Source organism: Acinonyx jubatus, chromosome C1 (assembly GCF_027475565.1).
Source record: "Acinonyx jubatus isolate Ajub_Pintada_27869175 chromosome C1, VMU_Ajub_asm_v1.0, whole genome shotgun sequence".
NCBI classification, from domain to species: domain Eukaryota; kingdom Metazoa; phylum Chordata; class Mammalia; order Carnivora; family Felidae; genus Acinonyx; species Acinonyx jubatus.
This window is the reverse complement of record NC_069381.1, coordinates 87,057,320-87,085,097: the sequence shown is the minus strand read 5'-3', so window position 1 is coordinate 87,085,097 and position 27,778 is coordinate 87,057,320. Positions and strand designations below refer to the sequence as shown.

At 34.7% G+C, this 27,778-nt stretch overlaps 1 protein-coding gene and 1 long non-coding RNA gene across 10 annotated transcripts in view; one reads left to right on the top strand and one right to left on the bottom strand.

Moving 5' to 3' along the window:
• Nucleotides 1–27,304, bottom strand: RNPC3 (RNA binding region (RNP1, RRM) containing 3). 8 transcript variants are annotated; one of them, XR_008295095.1, is made up of 17 exons: nucleotides 26,770–27,071; nucleotides 25,057–25,104; nucleotides 21,163–21,281; nucleotides 19,860–19,943; nucleotides 19,092–19,203; nucleotides 17,706–17,774; nucleotides 15,900–16,042; nucleotides 12,366–12,488; nucleotides 11,188–11,339; nucleotides 7,579–7,740; nucleotides 6,203–6,297; nucleotides 6,056–6,114; nucleotides 3,788–3,920; nucleotides 2,799–2,870; nucleotides 1,716–1,774; nucleotides 984–1,059; nucleotides 1–204 (listed from the first exon to the last, which is right to left on the bottom strand). XR_008295095.1 is itself a non-coding variant. In XM_053214543.1 (16 exons), exons 2-15 carry the CDS (start codon nucleotides 26,962–26,964, stop codon nucleotides 2,811–2,813), a joined length of 1,554 nt encoding a protein of 517 aa, XP_053070518.1. In that variant the 5' UTR covers nucleotides 26,965–26,978; nucleotides 27,091–27,304; the 3' UTR covers nucleotides 1–1,774; nucleotides 2,799–2,810. The 8 variants fall into 8 exon arrangements, 4 of the variants coding, with proteins under 4 accessions (XP_053070518.1, XP_053070521.1, XP_053070517.1 ...); XR_008295093.1 differs by having other exon boundaries at nucleotides 1,731–1,774; XR_008295092.1 differs by having other exon boundaries at nucleotides 984–1,774.
• LOC113599225 (uncharacterized) overlaps nucleotides 26,924–27,778 on the top strand; it is a 72,378-nt gene continuing 71,523 nt past the window's right edge. For both annotated transcript variants that reach the window (XR_003419965.2, XR_008295096.1), the window contains exon 1: nucleotides 26,924–27,227. This is a non-coding gene — a long non-coding RNA (uncharacterized LOC113599225). The remainder of the gene's footprint in view (nucleotides 27,228–27,778) is intronic.

Sequence of the window (27,778 nt, the reverse complement as noted above, 5' to 3'; positions counted from 1 at the left end):
TTTATTGGAAAGAAAATAATTTATTATATATGAGGAAGATGATTAAAATACATGTAATATATCCCCAATAAACAGATTTAAATGCATATAGATTTAATTTTTAAATATACTTTAAAAGCTGTTACGCACAGTTCCATAGTCCAGGTGTCAATTTCTTCTCCTCAAAGTTGGAAAGCAGTTGGAAGACATGGAAGCAAAAGGAACCTAAAACACCGTAAGAATTCATTAAAAATAATGATTATAAAACATTTCAATTGTTTTAAAATAACTAAAAGCTAAAACATTTATATTTAGAAAATTAGTGAATCATGTCAGTACTACAAATTTTTCATTGTCAACATAAACAGCTTATATGGAAATGGATTTATAACATTAGAAAATAAAACATTTTAACTGTCTCTATTGAAAAATAGCAATTTCAACGTCTGCAAATTTTCGTACTCTTAGAGTGATAATTTATTAACAGAATTTTGAATTATTTTCATAGTACTAGTAGTAGAATTTGCAAGAAATGTAGAGGCTCTAATTCTTGATTTTCCAACTTGTAGAAGGTGGGATGGCTAGGCATCTAACTATTTTAATCTAAGTAGTATCTAAACTGGTCAGCCCTTGTAACTACTGAAGGAACCTTTTCGAATTAGATTCTTGGTCTCATTCACAGAAATTCTGATTTATTAGTTTTAGGAGAAAGCCCAGGAATCTTTATATGTAAAAATCCTTCCTCAGTGGTTCTCAATCTTGGTCACACATTAGGAGGGTTGAAAAATTCCAGTATCTATGTTGTACGCCAGACCAATTAAATCAAAATGGAGAGAAACCTAAGCAATAGTGTTATTTTTCAGGTTTTTTTTTCTTTTTACTTTATCAGAATTTTTGAAAAGTTTCTCAGGTGATTCTAAAACGTGGCCAGGATTAAAAACCACTATTTTGGGTAATACCAGTCATCAACTAGTCTGGAAACCATTGTTATTATGTATACCTACCAGTATTGTTTCTTTTCACTTAATGTGCTACCCTGAGTCAACATTATGTCTTCTCTCTGTTCCTCTTTTCTTATTCCTTTTGTTTTGTTTAGAAAAAGAAAGAGGAAAAAAGATACTTCTGCTTGCTATCTATCTCAAAAGACATATCAATATTAAAACCTGAGATGTGAGGTCTGCTCCTCTTATTTGGAACTGACAAGGAAATCCAGTTATTTTAATTTTCATTATGTGTACTTTTTTAAATGAAAAAAATCCTTTCCCCAAACAAAATTTACAACACATTATATAGAACACCTAAACCAGATACATCATAAAACAGAAGGCATGTTACTGAATTAGGTTTAGGAAGTACATAAATATAAGAAACAAGACTAATTTCTGTGTTAAAGCAAATGCATACATTCTCCAAGTAAATACGTTGACCTGATTCACTAACTTTCCCTGGAAAAATTACATAACCTCAAGAAGGGCATAGAAAATTCATCAACAAAGCAAAAAAACCAAAAAAACAGAAACAACAAAAAAACCAAAACAACAAAAAAACAAACAAAAAAACTCCCCAAAAAACAAAAAAAAACCCACATAAATGATTTGTCCAATCAATGTTGATAATTTAAAAAATAACTCATTTGAATAAAATTATAAAAAACTATTGCTTATTCTGAATCCATGAGTGGTAAAGTGACAAAACATTTCTAGGAAGAACAAAAAACACTGCCCCAAAAAGGATACAACAAGAAAGGATACACTTTGTATGACAGTATTACAGCAGTATTTACGCAGGAATGCTTCTAAAGAAGAACAGCAGAATGCAGTTTAATTTTTTTCTCAGTTTTCACATTATATTTACAAATAAATTACTTTTTTAAACACACACTGAAAACTGTTTATTTTTAACTGGTCCATTAAGGTATTTGTAAGAATTCTGACTACATCAGGATATATACTTCACAAAATTCAAATTATCATGGCATTTCACAAAAGAAATAAACATTTTGCAAAATTTTCCCTAATTATATTTTTTTCAGCTTAACACCAGTGAGGTTGACCAAGTTATTTCATGTTCCTCCAGTTTATAAAGGCAGGAAGATTTAAAATAAAACAAAATGAATGTATTTCTACTCATTCGATTTCCTAAAATCAAACAATGTAACACAAACTTTGAAGCTTAAAATGGTTAATTCTACCACTTCTAATCATTAAATTACTTAAGTACGCATTAAAATTACTTATTGGAAAGGCAAAAAATTTCTTGCCTCAAAAAATATGTAAATAGTTCTGTGACATATATAATTAGTAATGCAAATTCTTAGGCCCATTAAGAGTGACCAATTTGTCTTGGCTTGGTAGACACTTTCCCAGTCTCAGCACAGGAAAACTGGGATGACTGACTACCCAAGACCCCTACTCCAGACCTACTGAGTTAGAAAATGGGTGAGGGTGAGGGGAAGCCTAGCAAACTGTTTTATCAGACCTTCAGAATACCATAGTACATATTAAAGTTTAAGAAGCATTGCTTTCCTCTAGCTAGAAAAAGATTTAAGACAAAGACTCATTCCTCTCATAAATTCATTCTCCAAACTAAATTTTTACATACATATGGGCTTTATTCATAAGGTAGCTATAATTTTGAAATTCACTGAGAATTAACTGCACAGTGACACAGAGAGATAGAGACATGGGTGGATCGATCAATTGATTCACATCCTTTAAAAACCTTAGGAGATACCTGAATTTATCACTATCAGGCTTTTATCTTTCCTTAATTTTATCTCAAGACAGTTTGTTCTTTTATTATGTTATATCCACACTTACCTTTATTAATTTTTAACACTTTCTTTTTCCTTCTTTAGAATCTTGTTTTGGTCTAGCAGATCGAGCAAATTGCTAATATTTAAAAATTAAGGTTTCCTTCACAAACATAACAGTAATCCTCTCTAAATAATTATTAAGAACATTCTAATATAGGGTAGAAGTACAGTTTTTAAATTTTTTTAATGTTTGTTTATTTTTGAGAGACGCAGAGCGTGAGCAGGGGAGGAGCAGAGATAGGAGACACAGAATCCGAAGCAGGTTCCAGGCTCTGAGCTGTCAGCACAGAGCCTGATGTGGGGCTTGAACCCATGAACCTTAAGATCATGATCTGAGCCGAAGTCGGATGTTCAACCGACTGAGCCACCCAGGCGCTCCAGAAGTACAGTTTTTAAAATGTATCTCTTATACTTGTCCTCCTACTCTCAGACATTTGTCAAATGTTTTTTTGAGTGCCTACCTGCTGCTCATGATTTGCAAAAGTAAAAAATTTACCTTTTCTTTATAGTCATTTTTTTTTACACCTGGACCTTCACTACATATATCCCTCTGATTTCTATCTTGCAAACTGCATTAACTACTAAAAGCAGAATGTTTAATCAATAATATATTTTGGTAAATTTTCAAATAGAAATATGAATTACAAAATAAAACAGTAAAACTGCAGTGAATCATATCTTTTTTAAATAACTCCTAGTGGATTTGTGAATACTCTAGTCTTTTAGGCTTAGCATAAAAATGTACTACTGAGCTGTAGAAATGAAATGTTTAAACATGGCTAAATTTTAATAACCCCATGCTGCTGAGGTTCCTCTATTCTCCAATAAAAATCTAAACAACCACCTGATTCAGCTAAGTATGTTTGTAACTGAGCATCTGGAGCTAGAATGCCAAGTGTTGAGACTTCTTAATAATAACACAAAAATTAGTTGCAAGTATACCCTTCTGCTTAAAAGACACATTGTCTTTGGGAAAGACTGTTTAAAGGATACAACCACCATAGGTTTTCCAAAAAGAACATATCCATTAGCTTCCTTTAAGGCTTTTGCTGCAGCTTTTTCATTTGGAAGTCCAATGAAAGCTTGTCCTTTCATGCGACCTTCTTTCATCAAACGTATATCAAACCTAGAAGTCAAGGAAGAAAAAGAGGTTTTGATTTAAAGAATGTCAAACAATTTTGATGAGGGGAATAGAAATGTGTCAAACATCTAAAATTTTTTCTATTTCAGAGTATAAATGACTACAGTGTCTGATTAGAACATTACTCAAGACTTCTTAAAATTATGTTTTGTATTCTGTTCTAAAATTGATTCTATGTAATATAAGTTTGATAATGTGCTTATATCTAGCTTTTTAAAGCTATGTTAAATGTATTTAGGTAGTTTATTTTTATTTATTTTTTGGGGGGTACCAAATTACTTTGTTTGAAGGAATGTTACAAATGAAGGAAGTTAAGTAGATGTTTTGGTACAACTTATAGAAAAGGGAAAATGTCACCCCAACATACATGCACTGCCTCAGTGACCAGGGAAGTCACCCATGTGGCGATGGGAAGACAGCCTAAGGCTTAGCTCTCATTATCACTGTTTCCCAACATGTGCTTGTCAAAGAGATACTCTGCCATGCTGTATTTACATAGTTTAAAAATTATATTGCTAGAAACTATGAAAACAAATTTAAATTTTTATTTTGTAGCTCTATTTTTAAAAAATTTCATACAGCCAACTCAATACTATCTACCCAAGTGACAAAAAACAACTACATAATCAAGAACAGAAAGGCTGAGAGGTACCACAGAAAAGTAACATAGAATTTCAAAGTAGAAACGGACTTTATTATCTAGTCAAAATCATTTTTACAAGTGACGCCTACAGAGAATAAGTGACTTCTTCAAGGTCATACAGATAAAGTTAGAGTGAAACAGATACCAGATTTTTTTTATTCTAAGTATAGTGTTCTATTATTTTATAGCATATTCATTTTTCAACATTTTTTGGAAAACTATATTAGAAAATCGGAAAAACCAAACTGTAATTTACAACTAAAGTACTGCCTACAACTGTGATAGTCCATACAAAGCATTTTAAAAATGCAGTAATTTTTTTTTAATTCACATGACGAGTCCCATGGAAAACAATTAATTGATCATTTTGACGTATACAGCTTTCTCCATATAGAATTATCTTTCCTCTCAAATTCTAAATGCAGCAATACAAAAAAACAGAGGAAATGGATAGACACACACACACATATGTATTTATGTACACTAAACATTTCATACATATATTCTTCTGTTTCTTATAATGATTCAAAAGTAGAAACAAGAAAAAGGACCAGTATTTTGCATGCCTAGCAACAGAAACTATTGGTATAGTATAAGAAGAGATATTTGCCACTGACAAGTATAAACAAGCCAGACAGACTTTAAAAGATTAAAACAAGACTAACTAGTTCCAGTTACTCCTTTATCTCCACTCTTTTACCTCTACTCAAGTCTCTCTCTTTTCCTTTTCTACTTTTCCCTACTTCTAATTTATATGGTTGGGGGTCTTAAATACTTGAGTTAACTAATGATGGCATTTTAAAGAATGATATTCTAACTCTAAACATTAGCTTTTAACTCATTTACAAATCACATCCATTTCTTTTGCTCTCACAAAAAGTGGGAGACTTGCTTAATGCAGACTAATTAAAAGAAGGGAAGTTACTACCAATGTTAAGAATCTGAAAATTAGGCCTGACTGCTATATATTCCTGCATGAGTTATTAAAGCAGTAGTTTCCAAAGTGTAGTCTTTGGAGCAGCAGCTTTGGCATCATCCATGAGCTTTTTAGAAATACAAATTCATGGGTCTTACCTCAACCCAGATGGACTGAAGAAACTGTTTTTACCAAGCTCTCCAGGTGATTTTTACTCAGGGTAAAGTTTGAGAACCACTGCTTTACAACTGGGGACTAACACTGGAATTTATGCTACTTGTATAAATAAAGTTTTACTGGAACTCAGCCATAAATAATAGTTTATGTATTGTTTATGCCTGCTTTCATACTACAAAAGTAGAACTGAGTAGCTCCAACAGACATTTTATGGCCTGTAATAAATTAAAAATAGAAAATGTCTGCTACCTGCCCATTACAAAGAAGTTTGCTGACTACTGCTTTAGATATCTAAAACTTATGCAACAGGGAAAATGCTGGGATAAAAAGGGGTTAATTTGTAACAGATAAAATAAAAAAATTTAAGAATATGCTTCCACTTACATTATCCGTTGTGTTTCTGAAGAAAAGTCAACGTATCTCCCAAAAATAAACTTAAGGTCCTAGAATTTTAATAAGAAAAAGAAAAATAAGAAGGTTCAGGGGAAAAAAAAGGTAAAATAAAAAGCCAATTTATAAATTTCAACTTACCTTTTCTTGAACATGTTTAGCTAAATTCTTTACGTAAATTCTACAGTTTGGTTCACCAGGTTCATAACTTCTGAAAACTGAAAGTGTTTCCATTTCTTATTTAAAAGGAAAACACAACAATATAAAATTAGTATTTTTTCATTAATTTTTTTCAAAGAAAAACCATAATAACAAATACAAATGTTAAATAGATGAAAAAAGCATATGAAAATGTCAAAACTACAGCAATTAATAGCAGTATTATTAACAAAAATACCCACTAAAAATGTGAGTTGATAATATGAAAATAAATTTAAGAACTTAAGGCATCTAGGGGCACTGGTTGGCTCAGTCAGTTAAGCATGTGACTTTGGCTCAGGTCATGATCTCACAGTTTGTGAGTTCGAGCCCCACGTGGGGCTCTGTGCTGACAGTTTTGAGCCTGGAGCCTGCTTCAGATTCTGGGTCTTCCTCCCTCTCTTATGCTCCCCCACTTATGCTCTATCTCTCTCTGTCTCTCAAAAATAAATCAACATTAAAAAAAAATTTTTTTCAGGCATCTAGAATAACCAAAACTTATCCAATAAAATATCTATTATTGAGGCTCCTTTATGATGTTACTTTATTAAAAAGACTGAAGCAATTTAATGTTATCAACCATCTGTGTCACTGTTTTGCTTAAAGTCAATTTCCCAAACCACCAGGCACAAACACAGTCAAATGTAAGTATTAATTTAGTCAAACCTGATAATCAAGTATTTCATACAAACTGTGGCTTCTGAATCCCTATACAGTTACTCCTATTAAGTGTCAATTATCAGTTCCTAACAACTGACATTCTATGCAAAAATGCTAGTTGGAGGGTTATTTCCCATTATTATGGAAAAAATTATAACATGCTACACGTCAATTAAAACCCCTAATTTCCTAAAATGTAGTAAAACAGGAAAAATTCTTTAGAAATAAAAAACTATCATGTTAGGAAATAAAATCCATAAACACAGACTTTAATCACTACAAAATTGAAACTTTTTTTTTAAAACAAACAACTGCTTTGCATGCATCTCAGACACAATATTGTGATGATATATCTACTGCATTTGGAATATAGAACTATAAATTATGGGCCACTTGATTTTTTTAAATGTCATATGAAAGTTTTAGGAATGAAAACAAAAATTTTTTTCCAATTATATATAGACTGAAAACACTGTATTGAGAGACACTTTCCTCCCTACCGAATATGGGTATTAAAAATAAAAAAAAGTGATTAAAAACATTAACTGGAAAGATGTTTTGAAGGATATGCCTTAAATATGGTAAAGAACATGAAAAGTTTTGTTGTTTCTGAAGCATCAAAGAAATGGAATGAGCACTGGTTTATTTCACAAAATTACCTTCTCTAGAAATTCTGCCTTTTTCCAACTCCCTTCTAGAAATACACTCTGATGGCATTTCATCACAGTCTTCTTTAATCTCCTCTGTGATGTTCAAATTAGGTTTGGGGAAGATTTTTCCAAATCCTACATTGGGTGCATCACCTTCAGTAGCAGGTAAATCTAAAAGTTAATGTTAACATCAGCAATTAAAAATTCCCTCCCTTCAAAACAGGTTTTGTTTTCCATTTTAAGGTATCTTCTGGCACTAAAACTCTGTAGTGTTTTTCTCAATGCTTTAGAACTTTTCTGTAGACAAACTTTTTCTGTAAATGTTCAAATAGCAAATATTTTAGGCTTTGCAGACCATATGGTTTTTATCATGGCTATTAAACTCTGTCACTGTAACATGAAACAGACACAGACAAAAGCTAAACAGCCAAATGGATGCTTTGTGTTGCTACCTGTAAGAGCCTGCAAAGTGGAAAGAAAATGATTTATTTTCAAGGAATTTAGTTCGAGGTGCCAGAGGGGATATCTGATTAAATGTGGTGAGCAAGACAAGCAGAAATGTGTGTTGGAGGGGAGGGGGTGTCAACAGTATTTTGTTTAACCTACCCACTCTGAACTATGAGTAATTACATGAAAGAAATCTGCAATTCATTAAATAAATTACATAACTATCAAAGGCATTCTGTAATGGCATGTGGTCATTCAAGATTATACAATGCATTTGATGACTTCATAATGCTACATCAGAATATTAGAAAACAACCATCAAAGATTATTAAAAGATTAAGATCAGAACATTTGCTGAAATCATAAGACACTTTCATTCGAAGTTACCAAAAAAACTTCATTAAACCTCTCCCCACTCTCCCACCAAAAAGAAAGTCAATCCTACTCTTGGATCCTGCAAGAAGTACAGAAAAACAAGTACTCATACTTAAGAGATTACTGACTAGGAAAATTCAAAAACACTGCAATATTTAAAAATTTTTTGAATGTTTATTATTTTTGAGACAGAAAGAACAAACAAGCAGGGAGGGGCAGAGAGAGAGGGAGACACGAAATCTGAAGCAGGCTCCAGGCTCTAAGCTATCAGCACAAAGCCCAATGTGGGGCTTGGACTCACAAACTGCAAGGTCATGACCTGAACTGTTGAAGTCTAACACTTAACAAACTGACCTATCCAGGTGCCCCAACATGGCAAATTTTAAATTTTATATAGCAACATTAAAGATTTCATTTACAAAACATGAATTTTACCTTCAGCAAAAATTAAACTGGTATGGGAAGGATAGGGTTAGGGTTAAACATTCACTAGAAAAATTCTAGTCATACTACCAAAAAACTAAAAAGCTATGAAAATAGTGCAAAGAATATGCCATATTTAGAATTACAAAAGTTTGTACATAATGTTGAAAAATTGTACAAACAGATCTCCTGTGGCCTGAAAGCATCAATAAGAAAAAAAACTTTAAGACTGCTTCTACTATTACTTCAACATTACTACTTGCACTGATGTAGAATGGGAAGACTATCACCCTCTCATACAGGTCTAAACCTTTGAGAAAATTAAACTTAAAAACTAAAAATATTGCATGTAAGGGTGACTAACATGAAACAAGAAAGAAAAATATACAAAAAGAAAAATATAGGGGTGTCTGGGTGGCTCAGTCAGTTAAGCATTGGGCTCTTGATCTTGGTTCAGATCATGATCTCAGTTTGTGGGTTTGAGTCTTGAATCGGGCTCTACGCTGATGGCATAAGAACCTGCTTGGGATTCTCTTTCTCCCTCTCTCTCTGTGTCCCTCCCCTGGTTGGGCTCACTCTCTCTAAATAAATAAATAAACATATATATGTATATACATATATGTATGTATGTGTATATCTATATGTGTATATCTATATGTGTGTATATATATATATATATATATATATATATATATATATATATATAAACAAAAAAGGAGCTATCTGTGCTCTACCTACTGTTCATTTATTAAACAACAATAGCTAATATTTAGACATTTAGACCAGGCCAAGCAGTTTACTTGGATCATCTTGGTTGTTTCTCACAATATTTATTATCTCCTCTTCTGTGATGGGCACTGTGCTCTGGGGCCGGGGTACTGCACATGCTGCCTCTCTGGTGGAGATTATGGTCAGATGGCTGACACAAGCCCAACCCTAATGCCAGCAGGGCCAGGAAAAGAGTACAGATGGAGGCATCATACCATTCTCTTAAAAAAAAAAAAAAAAAAAATGAAGAAAAAAAAGGTAATACCTTCTCACTAACCATGAGAAAGGACTTAAAAGCAGTTTTTCCACTCACTTTCTAACAGTTATTGGAACTCTGATCATATATTCACATAAGTGCTCAAAAACACATGTGCAAAAATTTATGTTCCAGTGGTTTCTCAAATAGTAAACAGAAACAACCTCAACTTCTACCAACAGAGCATGGTTAAATAAAGATTGATGAAGGGCACTTGGGTGGCTCGGTCAGTTGAGCATCCAACTTTGGCTCAGGTCATGATCTCACAGTTCCTGGGCTCAAGCCCTGCATCAGGCTGTGTGCTGACAGCTCAGAGCCTGGAGCCTGCTTGGGATTCTGTGTGTCTCTCTCTCTGCCCCTCCCTCACTCATGCTATCTCTCTCTCTCTCCCTGTCTCAAAAATATATAAACATTAAAAAAAAATAAAAATAAAGATTAATGCAACTAGACTATGTAGTATTATGCAGCCATAAAAACAAAATAAGGTATATATTTTATGTTCTAATACAGTAAGCCACTCCCACTAGATTTTAAACTCCAAGAGGTCAGAGACGATGCCTAACTTGTCTTTTAGTGCCGAGCACAAAGTCTGCTATGCTCTACACTTTCAATAAGTCAATATTAAGTGAATGGCAAATACATAAAACATGATGCCCATTTAAAAAAAAAGAAAACGTGTTTACACATGTGTAGGATAAGGTCTGAAGAATAACTATATTCTACATTATTAACAATGGCTGTCTCTATGGAGTAAGATAGGGCACAGTGGGGTTTGAGGTGTTAACTCTTAAAATGTTACTTTATATGTTTATTTTCTATAAGCTCGTATTATTTCCAAAATTAAAAAACAAGATTAAAAAAAAAGGAATGTTACTATAATATCAAATTAATGCCTAAAGTAAGCAGAAAAAGTATCTGTAATGTTAATAATCTTTACACTTAATACCATCTTAGTCAACAATCTTCCATGTCTTTTGGATAAAAAAAAAAAAATTTACATGAAATCTACAACAGACACAATAGTCACATAGCTTGTTTCCTAATCAATAATACAACATCACATCTAACAATGAAAACATAAGTCAACAGAAGAAACTTTTCTATTGTATTTTTAGTGTAAACATCAGCAAAAACCAGACTAAATTTCACCCCATAGTTCATTACTAGCAAAAGGCAACAGTGATGGTCTCATCATTAAGCACTAATTTTGATTACAAGAAAAAGTTCAAAATGGATAGTATTTCATGATATTAAGGAAGTCTGCATATTTCAAATATTTAATTCTAACACAAAAAGCAGATTAAGAATTTTTACATAGCATATTAAATAAAGAACTAGAATATGCTTACCATAATTTTGTTCTTCACAATTTTGTTCTTTTTCTAGATCTTTCTTAAATGCAGATGGCATGTCAGTAGATATATGAAATTCAATTTTCTTATTACCTACAGGTTGTGGTTGGTCAAATACATCCGAAGGTAACAGCACTGGATGTAAACTGCTGTTTATAAACAGACAGCATTACTTTGTAATTGCAAATAAAATCCTGAGTAAAACTTCATTTCATATTTACCATAACAATGATAAAGTGCTCATAATACTATAAGCATTACACAAAGTAACTTCCATTTAATACTTCAATAAATCCTAACAAATTTTCTAATATGAGTATTATTAAATTCCTAGTTAGACAAGGAGATTGAGATTAAGGGATATCACTCATTAGATGACAGAGACAGTACTTGGGGACTACTGATTCCAAACTTGAGGATATTTACCAATACACAAAGAAGTTCATTCTATGTTTAATATATGCATGTTTATGTACTGTATTCTATATGCTGTACAATAAAGCTGTACTGTCCAACAGAATTGCCACTAGCCAAACATGTGGCTAATGAGCACTTGAAATATTGCTTTCCAAATTAAAATATAAGCATATAAAATACACACAAGAATATAACAACTTTGTACAAAAAAATGTTGAATGTCAATAATTGTTTATATTAATTATAAGCTAAAATAATATTTTGGATATTATGGGATAAATAAAATATACTATCAAAATTAATTTCATCTGCATCTTTTTACTCCTTTAATGTGGCTATTGGAAAACTGAATTTGGTTCACATGACTGATCTTTAGTTATTTCTGCTGCTATAGAGATTAAAAGCATGGGACTGTGGTATCAAGACATACATAGGTAAGAAACATACATCATATTTATACTTAATATGAAACTTTAAAAAAATAAGACTCATTCCTTTCAAATGGAAAAAAGATTTTTAGCAAACTCTCTATGAAGTTACTTACAAGTTCAAGGGAAATTATATTGTAGAATAGCTAAAAAAAAACAAAAACTAAAATTTCAATTAATGATAATTTTATCTAAGATATTAAAATGCATAGAATTCCATGGCAAACAGGCAAGTAAAATATCTGCCATAATTGTTTTTAAGTGACATGAGTTAAGCAAGTAGACAAAGTACACAGAAAATGCTTATTTCATAACCCAAAACAAAATTACCTGTGTGCAGTAGATGGTGTTTTCAACATATCCTTTATTTTTTGCTTTTTTCTAACATGGTGCTGCTTTATTGTTTTTGGTCTTTTGGGCTGAAGATTTGCTAGTTCCATTAGTTTGGTCATTCTACATTAGGGAAAGAAAAATAAAAACAAAAAATTCCTCATGTAGGCGCATATAATATAAATTAAGCTATAAGTATAAATGACATATTCTAGTAAATTAGGATTTATGTAGCATTAGTCTGTTTTTTTTAATTTTTTTAATTTTATTTTTGAAAGAGACAGAGTGCGAGTGGGGTAAGGACAGAGAGAGAGCGACACAGAATCTGAAGCAGGCTCCAGGCTCCATGCTGTCAGCACAGAACTCAATGTGGGGCTCAAACTCATGAACCGCGAGATCATGACCTGAGCTGAAGTCGGACGCTCAACAAACTGAGCCACCCAGGGCTCCATTAAGTATAGTTTCTAAGCCATCAATTAAGATAATAATTTAAAATAAGCTCATATTCTAAATTTCCTTGGTCAACTTTCATCTTACTTTAAAGGAATTGGAAATTTACTTAGTTTCAATTTATCTCTAAAAGATACGTTTTAGTATAAAAATTATTAGTTGTTCAAATAAAATGACTACACCTGATGCCAAAAAGTTAAAACAGGATACAGTAATACAACTTATGTAACTTTTCTCTTTCATTGACTGACTTTTCTTCTAATTAAAGATAGCCTAAACTGAAGTATTTTTATTTTAAAGCATTTGTTGCACATGAATCATTACACAAACAAGATAAGTTACTTGAGAACAATGTTTTCAAATACAGTACTATACTCTGAAGTAGTTTATAAATAACTATCAAGGTGTAACAATTGATACATTGTATGTAGTTTATCTTCATTGTGAGTGTGAATAATATTTAGAAAAGATCTTGTCTAGGCTTTTTTGTATCTTCCACAGGATGGGACATGGTGTTTCCACAGAGCACAAGCTCAAAAACCACTAGTCATAGATAGCTCTATATCTATAGTTACATTTGTGAAATTTGGAAGCAAAATAAACATGCACACAAAATTCAAGAAAAGAGAATTAAGTCGTTAACATAAGCTTTAAATCTAAGTGAGGAAAAATGTAAGCTTATGCTATGTAAACATAAAGCCTCTTAACAATCATAGTTTATCCAAAATTTTATGAATAAATCTAGTAATACAAAAATATGCCTCTGTTCACAAACTGCTCAAAGTACACTAAGCCTCTACAACACTGCCAGGCATAAGTTAGGTAGGTAATCAACAAATATTTGCTGAATGAACAGTACAGGTTTTTGTTTTTCCTTTTTTTTTTTTTCTTTAATTTCCAGAAGATACTGGAAAAGTAGAAACCAGAGACTGTTTCATGCAAAGACTTTATTCTCATTACTCAAGATGAATTACTTAGAGAATTCCTCACTATATCCCTAAATTAAAACCTAAATAAAACAACAGCGTTTTCACCAGTTTGCATAATTTTTACAAAGAAAGTAAAATTTACAGAGGTTATGGAATTAACACAAGGCAACACTCTATGCTGTTCTTTATTCAGTAACAAGTTAAAGTTATAGTCTATCAAGAGCTGTCAGCCTTCCTAAAATGTCTCTATTGAAGACACTCTGGTCACCCCATTTATGTAGTTTTGGCTCCACCTACACTTTGATTTTAACTATTTCTCTTGAAAGAATATATATATTGAGCCACTACTTAAGTGAACACTGACTCAATTAATAGTGAAATTCTTACTGATTATTTGTAACTATTGCCTAGATTCTCTGCTTGGGTTTTGACTCCTGTCAACCATTCCTGTATCTGACTTCTGTACAGTTACCTAAGATTCCCAACCTATGGGGTACCTGGCTGGCTCAGTTGGTGTGCTCCACGTTTGGTGTAGAGATTACTTAAATATAAAAAATCTTAGGGGCGCCTGGATGGTTCAGTTGATTGACCATCCAACTCTTGATTTTGGCTCAAGTCATGATCTCACGGTTCCTGAGTTCAAGCCCCGTGTCAGGATCCACACTCAAGTGTGGAGCATGCCTGGGATTCTCTCTTTCCCTCTCTCTCTCTCTCTGCCCCTCCCACACTTGGTCTTTCTCTCTCAAAACAATTAAACTTTAAAAATAAATAAATAATCTTAAAAATAAATAATCTTAAAAAACAAGAAAAAAAAAAAAAAAGGATTCCCATCATGTGCACATACTAGTCTGCTGGAGGAGGGATTGGCCAATTAACAGCCTTAGGACCAAATTCAGCCAGCTACCTGTTTTTGTAAACAGAAAGTTGTGCTGGAACACAACCAAATCTGCTCATTTAGGTTTGTCTACGGCTACTTTCCTACTATAACAGAAGTCTCTAGCCCTATACAGAAAATGTTTAGCAATTCCTATTCTAGGCTATGCTATGGATTATACACCTGGACATTATTAACAACTTACTGCTTTTCACCAGAATCTTTAAATAAAATATATGTAGGCTGTCAAGAACAACCAATAAATTCACCTGCATTAGTAACTATGAATGGCTTTGCATAAAATCCCTCAGAAATGCTCTGGAAATAGTCAGAGGTGAATAAAATTCATGGAATAAGCTGAAAAAATATGAATACAATCTATTCTTATTCTTGTTATTCGAGAGAGTTATGTTTTATAAAGTGTCCCCTCCGCCAAAAAAAGTGTCCACAAAGAATTAGTGAATAATGAATGAATCAATGCCCCTAGGGGAAAGTCAGGATTAGTTTCCTGCAAGCCTATTCTCTAACATTTCACCAACTGATCTATAAACACCTTGTTTTATGTGTTCCTGGTTTAAGGGCACCTTATTTTAAATATGGTTGATTCATTAACACTGAACTCACAGTCAACAGCACTACAGCTCCAACCTGAACAAGGTTTATCTAATGTGTTTTCTCCATCAGGCACATCACAGCCTCCTTGATCTTGTAAACATTAGACAGAACTACAACACTATGGTTGGAAACCGCTTTAAACAGCAAAATCACCAACAAACAGCATAAAAATGTGAAAAGATTAGTATTAAATAGACCACGAAAAGGATACCTGTTAACAGTATGGGAGCAGAATGTCACCCTGTTATACCTCATCTGGGAATACACATGTCAAGCAACTCAAATTTTTCATCATTGCACCATGCCCACATTGGCAAAAGACCATAAAAGCCCTATCTATAAGTAATGATTTGGGGGTTACAAATAAATTTTAGCAGGTAGGCACATTCACAAATAAGCAATCCACAAATAATGAGGATCAATTGTACTTTATAGTATCATAATCGTCAATCTAAAAAATCACTCATAATCCAAAAATTTTTCCTTAGGTCTTAATATATAGTCCCAGGTCTTAATCTGTACCTAATATGCATGGTCAAGAGTTGGAGGGTTGGGGAGAAATTCTAATCACCCCAAATTACGAACAATTACAGGCAAAATTTAATAAGAGCAAGTGAATCATTCTGTTTCTTCAAATCTAAACAAATCTTACTTGATATTACAAACCTCTGTCGGTCTTCATCATCACTGCTTTCATATTCTGATTCTTTACTTGATAATTCCTCCTCCTCATCTGGCAAAGGAGGTTCCTCTGGTGGCTGAGGAGATGCAGGTGGAAGAGGTGCATGTAATGGCATATAGTCTTCATACTAATTAAAAGAAAAAACAAAAAGACTACAGCAATCTATGATATTTATAGAACAGAAAAACTATTTCCATCCAGACACATTATTCTCAGATCTCTTTCCCTCACAATATTCTTTTACACATGCAACATTGAATAACACCTGCTACAGAAGATGGCTAATTGATCACAAAACTTGTTTCTTCCTCCTTCGCACCTAACTGGACTAAATTTCCAAACCTCCTACAGTTAGATTTCACCATACAACAGTTTTAGCCAACAAAATGCTAGCATAAAAAAAAAAAAAAAAAATCCACCCATAATCCTCTCTTCCTTCTTGATCTGCAAGATGTATGGTAATACCCTCACTGATATGGGAATGCACATAATGAAGTTATGTCTTTTGAATGATTCAGTAGAGTACAACACCATTCTGTCCATTTTGGGATGGACTTAACATGCATAAGAAATAAATTATACTGTGTTAAGTGACTAAGATTTGAGTTTATGTTAACAGTAGTTAGCCTAATCTTTTTTTGTTTGTTTTTTATTTTGAGAGAGAGAAAGAGTGTGCATGTGAGCTTGTGGGGCTGAGAGGCAGAGGGAGAGAGAGAATCCCAAGCAGGCTCCACGCTCTCAGCACAGAGCCTGATACAGGGCTCAATCCCACAAACAATGAGATCACCTGAGCCAAAATCAAGAGTTGGACACCTAACCAACTGAGCTGAGCCCCCATGCACCCAACAGTTAGCCTAATCTTAATAATCCTGTAATGTGCCAGGCATTGAGATGTTGGGATTACAAAATATTATCAAGGTTAATAGTATAGACATTAGAAAAGTAGCCAATATGCAATACATAGTAGAAAAGCAAATGTTCTACTTAAATGTTAGGACTCAAAATAATTTCTCTATGCTACTGTCTAAACAAATACTAAGAGTACAACACCAAAATAGAAACTAGAATTATTCAACAGCAGACACAGATGATCTAAATTACTGATAGGTTTGCACAGTAAATTCTAATAAAAATTATTAGCAACATTTCTTGTCTTTTGCAAATGAAGTTCTATATGCAGTAAAACCAGAAACAATAGAAATTTCCATAATTGTTGAATGTAATTATTTTATAAAACGGCAGAACGTTCTGGATCAGAGGACTGAACCACACTGGCAGCAGACGATGGCCTCTAGGGAGCCAATGGCTGGCTCAGTAGGTAAGGCATACCACTCTTTTTGTTTTTTTGTTTTTTTCGTTAGTAGGCTTCACTCCTAGCATGGGGCCCAACACAGGGCTTATACTCATGGTCTTAGAGATCAAGACCTGAGCTGAGATGAAGAGTCAGACACTTAACTAAGACACCCAAGCACCCAAGCATGCAACTAGATCTCAAGGGCATGAGTCCAAGCCCCACGATGTAGAGCTTACTTAATTTAAAAAAATGTTAAAAAAAAAAAAAAAAGATATCACAGAAATGATGGCCTCTATTACCAAATGCATCTCTTTCATGTTCTGGCTTTTTTCCACTTTTAATTGTTCATTTGACTAATGTTCTATTAACTCTGTATTTGTCCCTTATTTTCAATGCACATTAGAGGTTACTGGTACAATATTTGTGAACTTTATCCTAAATAATCCCACCTCAGAAGAGATGTTGTAAATCTTTAAAATTCTAAGAGATTTCTTACCATGGGAGGTCGCGCAGTAATTGGTCCAAAAGGTGTGGGCAAATTCATTTTATTCATAAGATGAAGAACCTTAAAGCAGAAACACATTTAAAATCATATAATAAAATGACGATTCAACTCACATCTTTTTTTTTTTTTTTTTTACATTTATTTATTTTTGATAGAGAGAGACAGAGCACAAGTGGGGGAGAGGCAGAGAGAGAAGGAGACACAGAATCCAAAGCAGGCTCCAGGCTCTGAGCTGTCAGCACAGAGCCCGACGCGGGGCTCGAACCCACAAACCGTGAGATCATGACCTGAGCCGAAGTTGGATGCTTAACCAACTGGGCCACCTAGGCACCCAATTCAACTCACATCTTATATTTTATGTAATTTAAAACTTTGCAATAACACTCCTGATTTAGTGCAAAGGCTGGCCACCTCTTGCCTTATCCCAGAACAGGGATAATACTAGGTGCTGGTATATCTCAGAAGATTAGCCTTCCTGAAATGTTTGTCAATTCTACAAATACTATTATTCTCATTATTAAAAATGTCATGTTCTTGCAATGTGAATGCTATCAAAATGTTATGTCTTTCCCCTTAATTACTGTAGAATTATGAAACAGAAGGTACAATAAAGAAAATAAATATCGTATACATTTTGTACCTCAAAGTATCTTACTACTATCAATACTTTCAAGCATTTGCTTAAGGGTCTACTATGCCTTTTTCTTTAAGAAAGAATCTCTATGTTAAAGGTGTATGCTTAAGTAACAAAAATTACCAGAAATTATATTTCCCAAATTACATTGTGTTTATTAGTATTATTAATAGTAAGCATATTACTATGTTTATACCACAGTTTAGAAAAACTTCTACTTGAATCCAGTAACACTTCATACCTTTTGCAACGGACTGAACCTCCACCCATATACATATACTGAATCCTAACACTCAGTGTGATGGATGGTCTTAGAAGGTAGGGCCTTTGGGAAGTAATTAGGTCATAAGGGTAGACTCCCATGAATGGGATTAGTATCCCTTATAAAACGGACCCGAGAGAGCTCTCTCACCTTTTTTCAGCAAGGTGAGGATCCATAGAGAAAACAGCCACCTGCATCCCAGGAAAGGGCCCTTACCAGAACTCAACCTTGCGGGCACCCTAATCTCAGAGTTCCAATCCCCAGCACTGTGAGAAATAATTTTCTGTTCATAAGCCAGTGAGTCTACAGTACTTAGTTATAGCAACCCAAACTAAGACACCTTTAATTACTATAATATCATTGCATGTTGGAATTAGTCTGATTAACACTATTATGAAAAGTATAAAAATTAGCATGGAGAATAACTTATCAAGTCATTTAAGCATTTACTTTGAGGAAAGTTACGTTTCATTCTACTTACCTGTACATAGAACTTAGGCACACTTGCCAAAGCATTTACTATGTTTGCTAGGATTGTGCTTGAAGGTGGTGGGTACATATACTTGAGACATGAATTCAGAGGAAAAGTCAGCCTAAAAAAATATTTAAAATGTTTATCATGTTTTAGTAAATTTCATATCAATAACTCACTTTTAGGTAACATACAAAATTGCTCACATAATTCAGTACTTTTAGATTTACCTTGTTCCTAATAATCCCAAATAAGTACATTTAAAAAGAAACTTGCTTTCTGACTGCACTAAAAAAAGGTATTTCTTACCAGAGCTTATCTTATAGCTTTGAACATTTTTTTTTATGTTCATTTATTTTTAAGAGAGAGAGAAAGAGTGTGAGAAGGGGATGGGCAGAGAGAAAGAGAGGGAGACACAGAATCTGAAGAAGGCTCCAGGCTCTGAGCTATCAGCACAGAGCCTGACGCGAGGCTCTAACTCACGAGCTGTGAGATCATGACCTAAGCCAAAGTCAGACGCTTAACTGAGCCACCCAGGTGCCTTTATAGCTCTTAACATTTTAATGGTCCCAAATTCAGTGACAAACTCTAACTGCTGAAAATGTTCAATCAACATGTTAAAAATATACATGACAGATAATAAAATATCCTGTAGAACATCTTATTTGCAATACAGGCATGCACACGTGCACACACACACACACACACACACAAACACACACACACTCTGAATGACAAAACTGAAAAAACAACAAGACACTAACAAAAAATACTAACCCATGGTTTGGTGCAATCCCATTTTCTATGGTTAAACAACCAAGTTCTTTCTTTTCTTTATCATCTTCCACAGGATCATCAGATCTAAAAAATACAGAATCAAAGTTGATCTTATCTTTAGAAATAGAGTAAAAAAACTGCATACAGAAAAGACATATTACCTTTTCAAACATGGTACTGTATTACGAAAATAGTTCCATAATAAATAAAACTTCCAACCATTTCTCAAACAAATAGCAAAAGAAAGGTAAATAGTAATCAACATTAGTAAACGTCCTTCTCTATCCTAGACATTATACAAGGCACACATTTTCATTTAGTCTTTTTACTCTTAAATGAAACCCTATGAAGATGGTATGACAAATCTCATTGACAAAACAGACAAAGAAACAACAACAAAAAGCAAAAAAAATACCCCTGGAGTTCACACGGTATACAATAGTGGTACTCAAATTTCTTAACATGTATCAATATCACTTAAAGAGTTTGTTACAATTCAGACTGCTGGGCTTTATCTTCCCCTTCCTACCCTTCCCCCCACCAAATTTCAAATTCAGTAGGACTAGGGTAAGGCCCAAGAATCTGTATTTCTTTTTTCATTAATGTTTATTTATTTATTTTGAGAGAGAGAGAGAGAGAGCGAGAGTGAGCAGAGGAGTGGCAGAGAGAGGGAGAGAGAATCCCAGCCAGGCTCTGTGTTGACAGATAATAAACACAGGGCTCAATTTCAGGAATAGTGAGATCATGACCTGATCTGAAATCAAGAGCTGGATGGATGCTTAACCAATTGAGCCACCCAGGTACCCCAAGAATCTGGGGTGCAGATGATGCAGCTGGTCCAGGGAGTACTCTGAGAACCACTAGTGCAAAGCAAATTTATAAGTTTTATAACTACGAAGAGTTACAGTTGGGAACTAAATACAAGTCTTTGATTTCAAAGGCCATGCCTTTTCATGACACCCTGCTATCTGTAATACAAGGACTTATACTAGTTTTATTCCTCCACTTAAAATTGAAGTCTAGTTATATTCCTCCACTTAAAATTGATTACTTTTCCTCCACTTAAAATTGATTACTTTTCACCCTACCCTCTTCTCACTTCACACTGATTAAATTCTTAATATTAAATCAACACTCAAGATTCCTAATGCACAATTAAGAACAAACATAAATATAATACACTAGATTCAAGAGATGTATCATTTATTATCTGAAATCATTTACTTGCTGGTCTGAAGACAACCCGATAGAAACACAATTGATTAAAAACACTTTAAAATTTTAGGAAAACCTATCTACATACCTTTTTTTTTTTTCAGTGTCTGAAGAGGGACATGGGGAATGAACTCGATCTTGTTCTTTTGCAAATTCAACAACTAAAGTATGACCCAAAAGTTTCAGCTGATGAAGTCTTGTCAATGCCTTCAGTTGGAAAAGCAAGAGTAAAATATTTTATAATTCCACCAAAAATTATTTGTTAGAGAACATCTATATAATAACTTACACATGTTCTTTGTTAATGCTGTTAATATTTCCTTGGCTATTTCTTACCCATTTCTAATGTCAGGCTGGTTAGCCTTTGTCGTTTATCAAGGGACTGCTTCCTATCACTTACCAAAACTAAAATCTGCTGAAATCCAAATCTGCCTATACCTAGGCAACTGAAAAGGTTAAAAAAACAAACACAATCAGCCTGGACTCACTTTAAATTCATGACCACAACCACAAATCTGGAGCGGAACTTAATGATGCCATACATATCTCATTTTTAGTTCATTTTTTCTACTAATTTCTAAGACTATTTTGTACTTTCTCCTGGCTCCTCAACCCTCACAACATTCCTTTCCCATTCTTTACCCTAGGACTTTGCTTCCTACTTTGGGAAAACTGAAACAACTATATGAGAACTTCAGATTCCCACTATAACTCCCATCTACCAGCATATGCATCTACACATTCTACCTTCTGCTATAATGTATTAACTAGTCATGTTTTTAATCTCAATCCAGTTGCTGGACTTGTATACTAAATCCCACCCTCTCATCTACTCAAGAGTCTCTCTTCTGCTCCCTGAAACTGTATGGGAAGTCTTCTTTAATTTTCTGTCCTCTACTAAATCGTCCATATTAGCACACAAATATGCTTCTATTTCTCCCATCCTAATTTGTTTTTCTTCATCCATTGATCCCACTTTGCTCTTCTCCCCTCCTTTAATTACTGTTGCAGTAAAACTCCTTAAGAATTACCTAAGCCCTTTACCTAGAATTCCTTTGCTCCCATCCAGTCGCCAACTCAGTCCACTGGCACTGCTTAGCAAAGACAACAAATTCTGTACTGCCAAGCCAATGGTCTACTTTCAATCATCATCTTATTGCATTTAACACAGTTGATCACTCCCTCCTTGATACATGTTCTTCACTTGGTGTCAAAACATCATACTTTCCTGCTGTTTGCTTCCTAGCTCACTGGTTTCTACTGCTTAATCTCTTGGCTTGTGCCTTCTCAAATTCTAAATGTTGGCATACGCCAGAATTCTATTATGGGCCCTCTTTCCAGCTACTATCTTGGTGATCTAATCAGCATCCTAAATTTAAATTCCATCACTATGCTTATAATTCCCCAATTCATAACCTCAGCGCAAACCTGTCCTGAAGTCCAAGAAAACATATCCAAACTACAGGATGGCTCCTGTTAGGTGTCAAACAAACATCTCAAACTTCTCACACTTCAGAAACTGAGCCACTAATGCTCTCTCCTCATCCCCTCAAATATTTTCTACCTGGAAGTTTTCACATTTCAGTTGCTGGTATAACTCCATTCTTCTACTCACTTATGTCAAAAATATTGGAATCATCTGTAAGACTTCTTCCCACATCAAGAAATTGTTTGTTTCTATCTTCAAAATATATCCAGCATCTAACCACTTCTATCACCTCATTCCAAACAGCTATCATCTCTGAACTAAATTGCCACCATAACCTTTTTGCAGTTTCCTTGTTTCTACTCTTCCCTGCTTTACATCTCTTCTCAACACAACACCCGAGGTGATCCTTTTAAAGATATGTTAGATTATGTTACTGCTTTGCTCAAAATATTCCAATTGCTCCCCATTTACTCAGAGTAAAATCTAGGATCCTTAGAATACCTAAATGAGGGTCGCCTGGGTGGTTTAGTTGGTTAGGTGTCCAACTCTTGATTTCAGCTCAGGTCATGATCTCAGGGTTCGTGAGTTTTGTCAGCACAGAGTCTGCTTGGGATTCTGTCTCCCTCTCACCCTGTACCTCCCTGCTTATTCTTGCTCACTCTCTAAATAAACTTTAAAAAAAAAAAAAAAAAGAATACCTACATGATATGGCCTCTATTACTTCTCTAACCTCAAATCCAATTATTTCTCCCTCATTTTGTCTGCTTCAGCCACTTTGGCTTACTTAAACATGACGTTCTCCCATACTACAGCCCTCGTTCCAGCCATTATTCTGACTGGAATGTACTTTCCCCAGGTACTCTCTTAGCTAACGTCCTTCACCTCCTTCAAATCGTTACTCAAATATGACCCTTATCACCTCAACAGCAACTTAACCATTCCCATCTAGCACTCTTGATCCTATTTCCTTTTCCTTTGTATTCCATAGCATTTATCATTTTCTAAAATATTAAACAATTATGTTTATTATTTATAATCTGCCTCCCCTTTAGAGAATGTGAGCCTCAATGAGAACATAAATCTTTATTATTTTCTTCCTCGCAAAATGGATGTCATACATATTCTCTTTAAGGATATATGGTTTTTCATTTTTAATGTTAGCTAATTTCCCCCACCTCTCTCAGCTACTTACTTTGTAGTTCTACTTCCTTTTCAACTTCTTCTTCTCATTCTCCTTTGCTGGTCTGTCTTCCTTGGGCAACCATACCCATTCACCTGATTCAAAAAACTCCATTTTGAGCTTGTCTCAGCTCTAAGGCCGTATTTTTAACTGTATTAAAAATATTTCCACAGAAGTAGCTCACTGACTCCTCAAAGTTAATAGATAGAATTTGAACTCATTATCTACCTTTGCAAGTATCTTTTAAATCCTGCCCTTAATGTCAGCTAATGTAATAACCTAATACCTCAGCCCAAAAATCTCAAACCTAATTATGTATAGGAATCACAAGACCTACAAACTCAATCTCTACCAAGTGTATACCTACTTCTTCCTTTGTCTTCTTATTGATTTACTCAGACCTTTTATCTTGCCTTGCCCATTATAACACTTCTCTTGTCTTGGCTTTCCATTTGGTCTTCCTACCTTTAGTTTTTCCCCATCTAATCCATTACATGAACTCTACCAGATATTTTCACAGATCTGACTATATTATTGGCCAGCTCAAAACTATCATTGCCTTAATATCTACTAAACAAAATTCAGTCCCTCCCTCCCACCCAAATTTAGATCTCAACCTATTTTCCAAGTCCTATTTCCATTTCAACCCTTAATTCTTGCTCTACTTACAACTTTCCATGTTTGACAGCTTCACTTAGTGTTCACCCAACCTGAAAGGGCCCATCTCCCTTTGTTTTCTTCTCAAAATCCAACTAATCATTTAAAGGTCTACCTCAAAGGTCAACTTCTTTGTGAATGAATTTTTAAAGTTCATGTATTTTTAAAATACATGGATTTTTAAAATACATGTATTTTCCCTTTAATACTTAAAACATCTTACCTTGCAGTTAAAGAGAGTTATCAATCTTTGCATCCTTTAGAATTTATTTTTAATTACATATGAAATTACAATTCAATCTTAATTTGCTTTCCAGTTAATCTATGTTTGTTTGTTTGTTTGTTTATTTATTTATTTATTGTGAGAGAGAGAGGGAGACACAAAATCTGAAGCAGACTCCCGGCTCCAAGCTGTCAGCCTGACAGGGCTCAAACCCCCAAACTGCAAGATCATGACCTGAGTCCAATGCTTAACTGACTGAGCTACTCAGGCGCCCCTCCAGTGAATCTATTCTAATTTCCAAATGCCTAAACATTGGAGAAGATTTGCCAACTGATAAACCAAATGCAGTCTATGAGGAAAACTCTTGAAATACAGACCCTTTTGCTTTTGAAAACTGTGGTTTAACATCACATTTCATTTTTGAACAAAGATAAATTAATAGGAAATTGCTGACAACTTTAATAGTAAAAAAAAATAAATAAAAAAGTCATACCTTTATAGCTGCTTTTTCACTAGGAAAAGTAGCAAAAGCTGTATGTTTCTGAAAAATAATTAAGGTACAAATTATTTGTAACATAATTTCAGTCTTCCATAAGGAAGTCTGATACTTCACCAGTTGACAGTGATTTCAAAAATTAATAAAGTCGTGGAAAAGGATGGAAAATCGAGATTGTTTTAACTGATAATTAATTTCAGTACAGTGGTTCTGAATCTTTTTTGCTTCAGAGTTCCTTGAGATGACAGCTAGGTAGCCTTTTAAATATGAAGGTGTACACACATATACAGTATGTTTTACACATGCTTTTAAATAGTTCAATAGACCAGAAGTTTAAAAACCCCTACTATACACAGGACAACTCTTAAACTATCTCAATATACAAATATCTGCAATTTATAATATATATGAAGATCTTAAAAACTTTCCTCTATAAGATAAATGCGAAGTTTAAAAATGTTTACCAACAGAAAATCATTAAGTGCATGTTTCCTTTGTAATTTATCCTTGTAATAAGGGTTCAATGGGAGAAGTCTATTTTTCAATATAAACTGTAAATAGTTTAAAAACCATCAGAAAAAAACATAAGTCAAAAGTAAATGAATCCTTATGCTGTGAAAGAGTTGTTGTCAAGAGTTGCTTATATTATATCACACATTCTAATTTTGTCAGATCTGATCCAACATGACCTAATCAGAGTGTATTTAAACTGAGTAACACAGAATACTTGTACTTGTTGGTATACATGACACTTTGATCAAAACTGGTCGTTCTTCTCAGTACTTCTTAACCCTGGCTGCATATTAGAATCACCAGAGGAGACTAAAACCACTGATTTCGCTGCATCATAGACCATCTTGCAGAAACTTAACATCACCGTATTATTTTAATGGAGAGAAACCCATCTAAAACATCTTCAGGCATAAAAGCAAATGAAGTTATTGAGTAAATTCCTGCAGTCTCAAAATATTGTTCCCCAAAGATTCCGTCAGAAATAAATTTTTATTTTATTTTTATTTTATTTTAGAGAGAGAGAGAGAGAGAGCGAGCAAGCGAGCATGAGCGGGGCAGAGGGGCGAGGGAGAAAGAGAGAATCCTAAGCGGGGTCCAAGCTCTGCGGGTAGCCGGAGAGGAACTCCATCTCACCTCCCACGGAACACGATCTGACCGAAATCAAGAAATGAAGCCTCAACCACTGACCCACCCAGGTGCCCCTTTTTATTTTTTTCACTTTACTTTAGAAAAAGATTTTATGAATAATTTCTTCGTAAAAAATCTAGTAGAAATTCTATAACTGGCTTACTGAAGTTACTATTGTAGTTTCTCCTCTATTTTAATGAATATCTTCACAGTGGCATATACGTGACCCAACATTTTTGCAAAGTCCTTTGTACTTTATATTTGAGTACTGAGTCTAAAAGAAATGCTCTCAAATTCAGAGGAGTTTTGAGATTTCCCGGATGGATCAGAAAAGGGAACATAAGCCACTCTTCTGCCTTGCCCTTCTCGGCGGCGCTGTGACTAATGCAGGCTCAAGCCAATTAAAACTTCACATGGTACGCAAGACGTCTGGACATTAAAGAGGAAAGATAGACACGCCCTCACTACACAAGCGCATTTTCCCACTCTTTTCTGTCTTCCTTCTGTCAAAGCTTCCCCCTCCCCGAGTCAAGGGCCTTCCCCGGCGGCTTGGGACAGGAGCGCCCTTACCAGTCGTCCCTTATCTGACAGGACGCGCACCGACTGCGCCCCGAAATATTTCAGCAAATCCTCTTTCTCCTCAGCAGTCAGCTCGGCTGGCAGGTGCCTCACAAGAAGGGTTCGGTCGCCCCGTGACGGAGAGAGTGAAGCAGAGCTCTGACATCCTCTTGCCATCGGCGGTAGAGGCTGCTCGGGAGCCGCCATTTCCCACAGAGAAACTGCAACACGGAAAGCGAAGAGGCCGCAGTGAAAATGAGCTAATCAACAGAAGCTGGGGATAAATGAGTATTTTTCCGCCTCGCGCTAAGGATTCTGGAAACAGAGAAATACCGCGATAGAGAGTCACTTTCTCGCGAGACTTGCATCCGTGACGGATGTCTCTTCGGAAACCGGTTTCTAAAAATGAAGAACTAGGTTCCAAACGAAGGGAAAGCAAAGTGGTTTTAAATTACAGGTAGCTGCTGAAGGTATTAAAAAAAAAACCTTTGCCCTAGAGAAGCGTGAGGATTTAAAAATGTATCAAATAAGGAATGAGGGGCCCTAGTCACGTGAAGGGGAAAGAACGTAAACCCAGGGAATGAAAGAGCCACCGCCGCGACAGAGCAGGCGGGGAGCAAGACGGGACGCGGCGCTGGCCTGGGCGGGAGCTGAGCTCACTGGATTCCTGTTTCCTGGCCAATCGCGAAAGCATATTGACTGGCTGGCGGCGGGGGTGGGGGGGTGGGGGTGGGGGTTGCTTACAGTCTTGGAAGAGTAAAACCTAAAGATAGCATGCTCTTCCTTCAGTAAGTGCATTTAGAACTCAGTTTAAGGAACAAAAAGTTAACAAAGAAATGTGTTTTGTTTTCTTGAATCATCGTGCATATAGCAGCCTCATAGGCTCTGGCCACTGTTTATTTCACGGAATTGGTGGCCTCTAGGGAGATATACTCTAATAAATGTAAATAAATGATTATATAGATAAAGCGATATATCTTCACGTTTAATCCTCATAACAACCCTAAGGGGGTAGGTACTC

What these genes read in the sequence shown, in the direction of transcription:
- RNPC3 (XM_053214543.1), bottom strand. Translation starts at nt 26,964, where the DNA reads ATGGCGGCTCCCGAGCAGCCTCTACCGCCGATGGCAAGAGGATGTCAG. An exon ending in TGTCAGATAAGGGACGACTG is followed by an intron (nt 25,105 to 26,769) that starts GTAAGGGCGCTC and finishes ATTATTTTTCAG; the next exon opens with AAACATACAGCTTTTGCTAC. An exon ending in ACACCATCTACTGCACACAG is followed by an intron (nt 11,340 to 12,365) that starts GTAATTTTGTTT and finishes GTTTATAAACAG; the next exon opens with CAGTTTACATCCAGTGCTGT.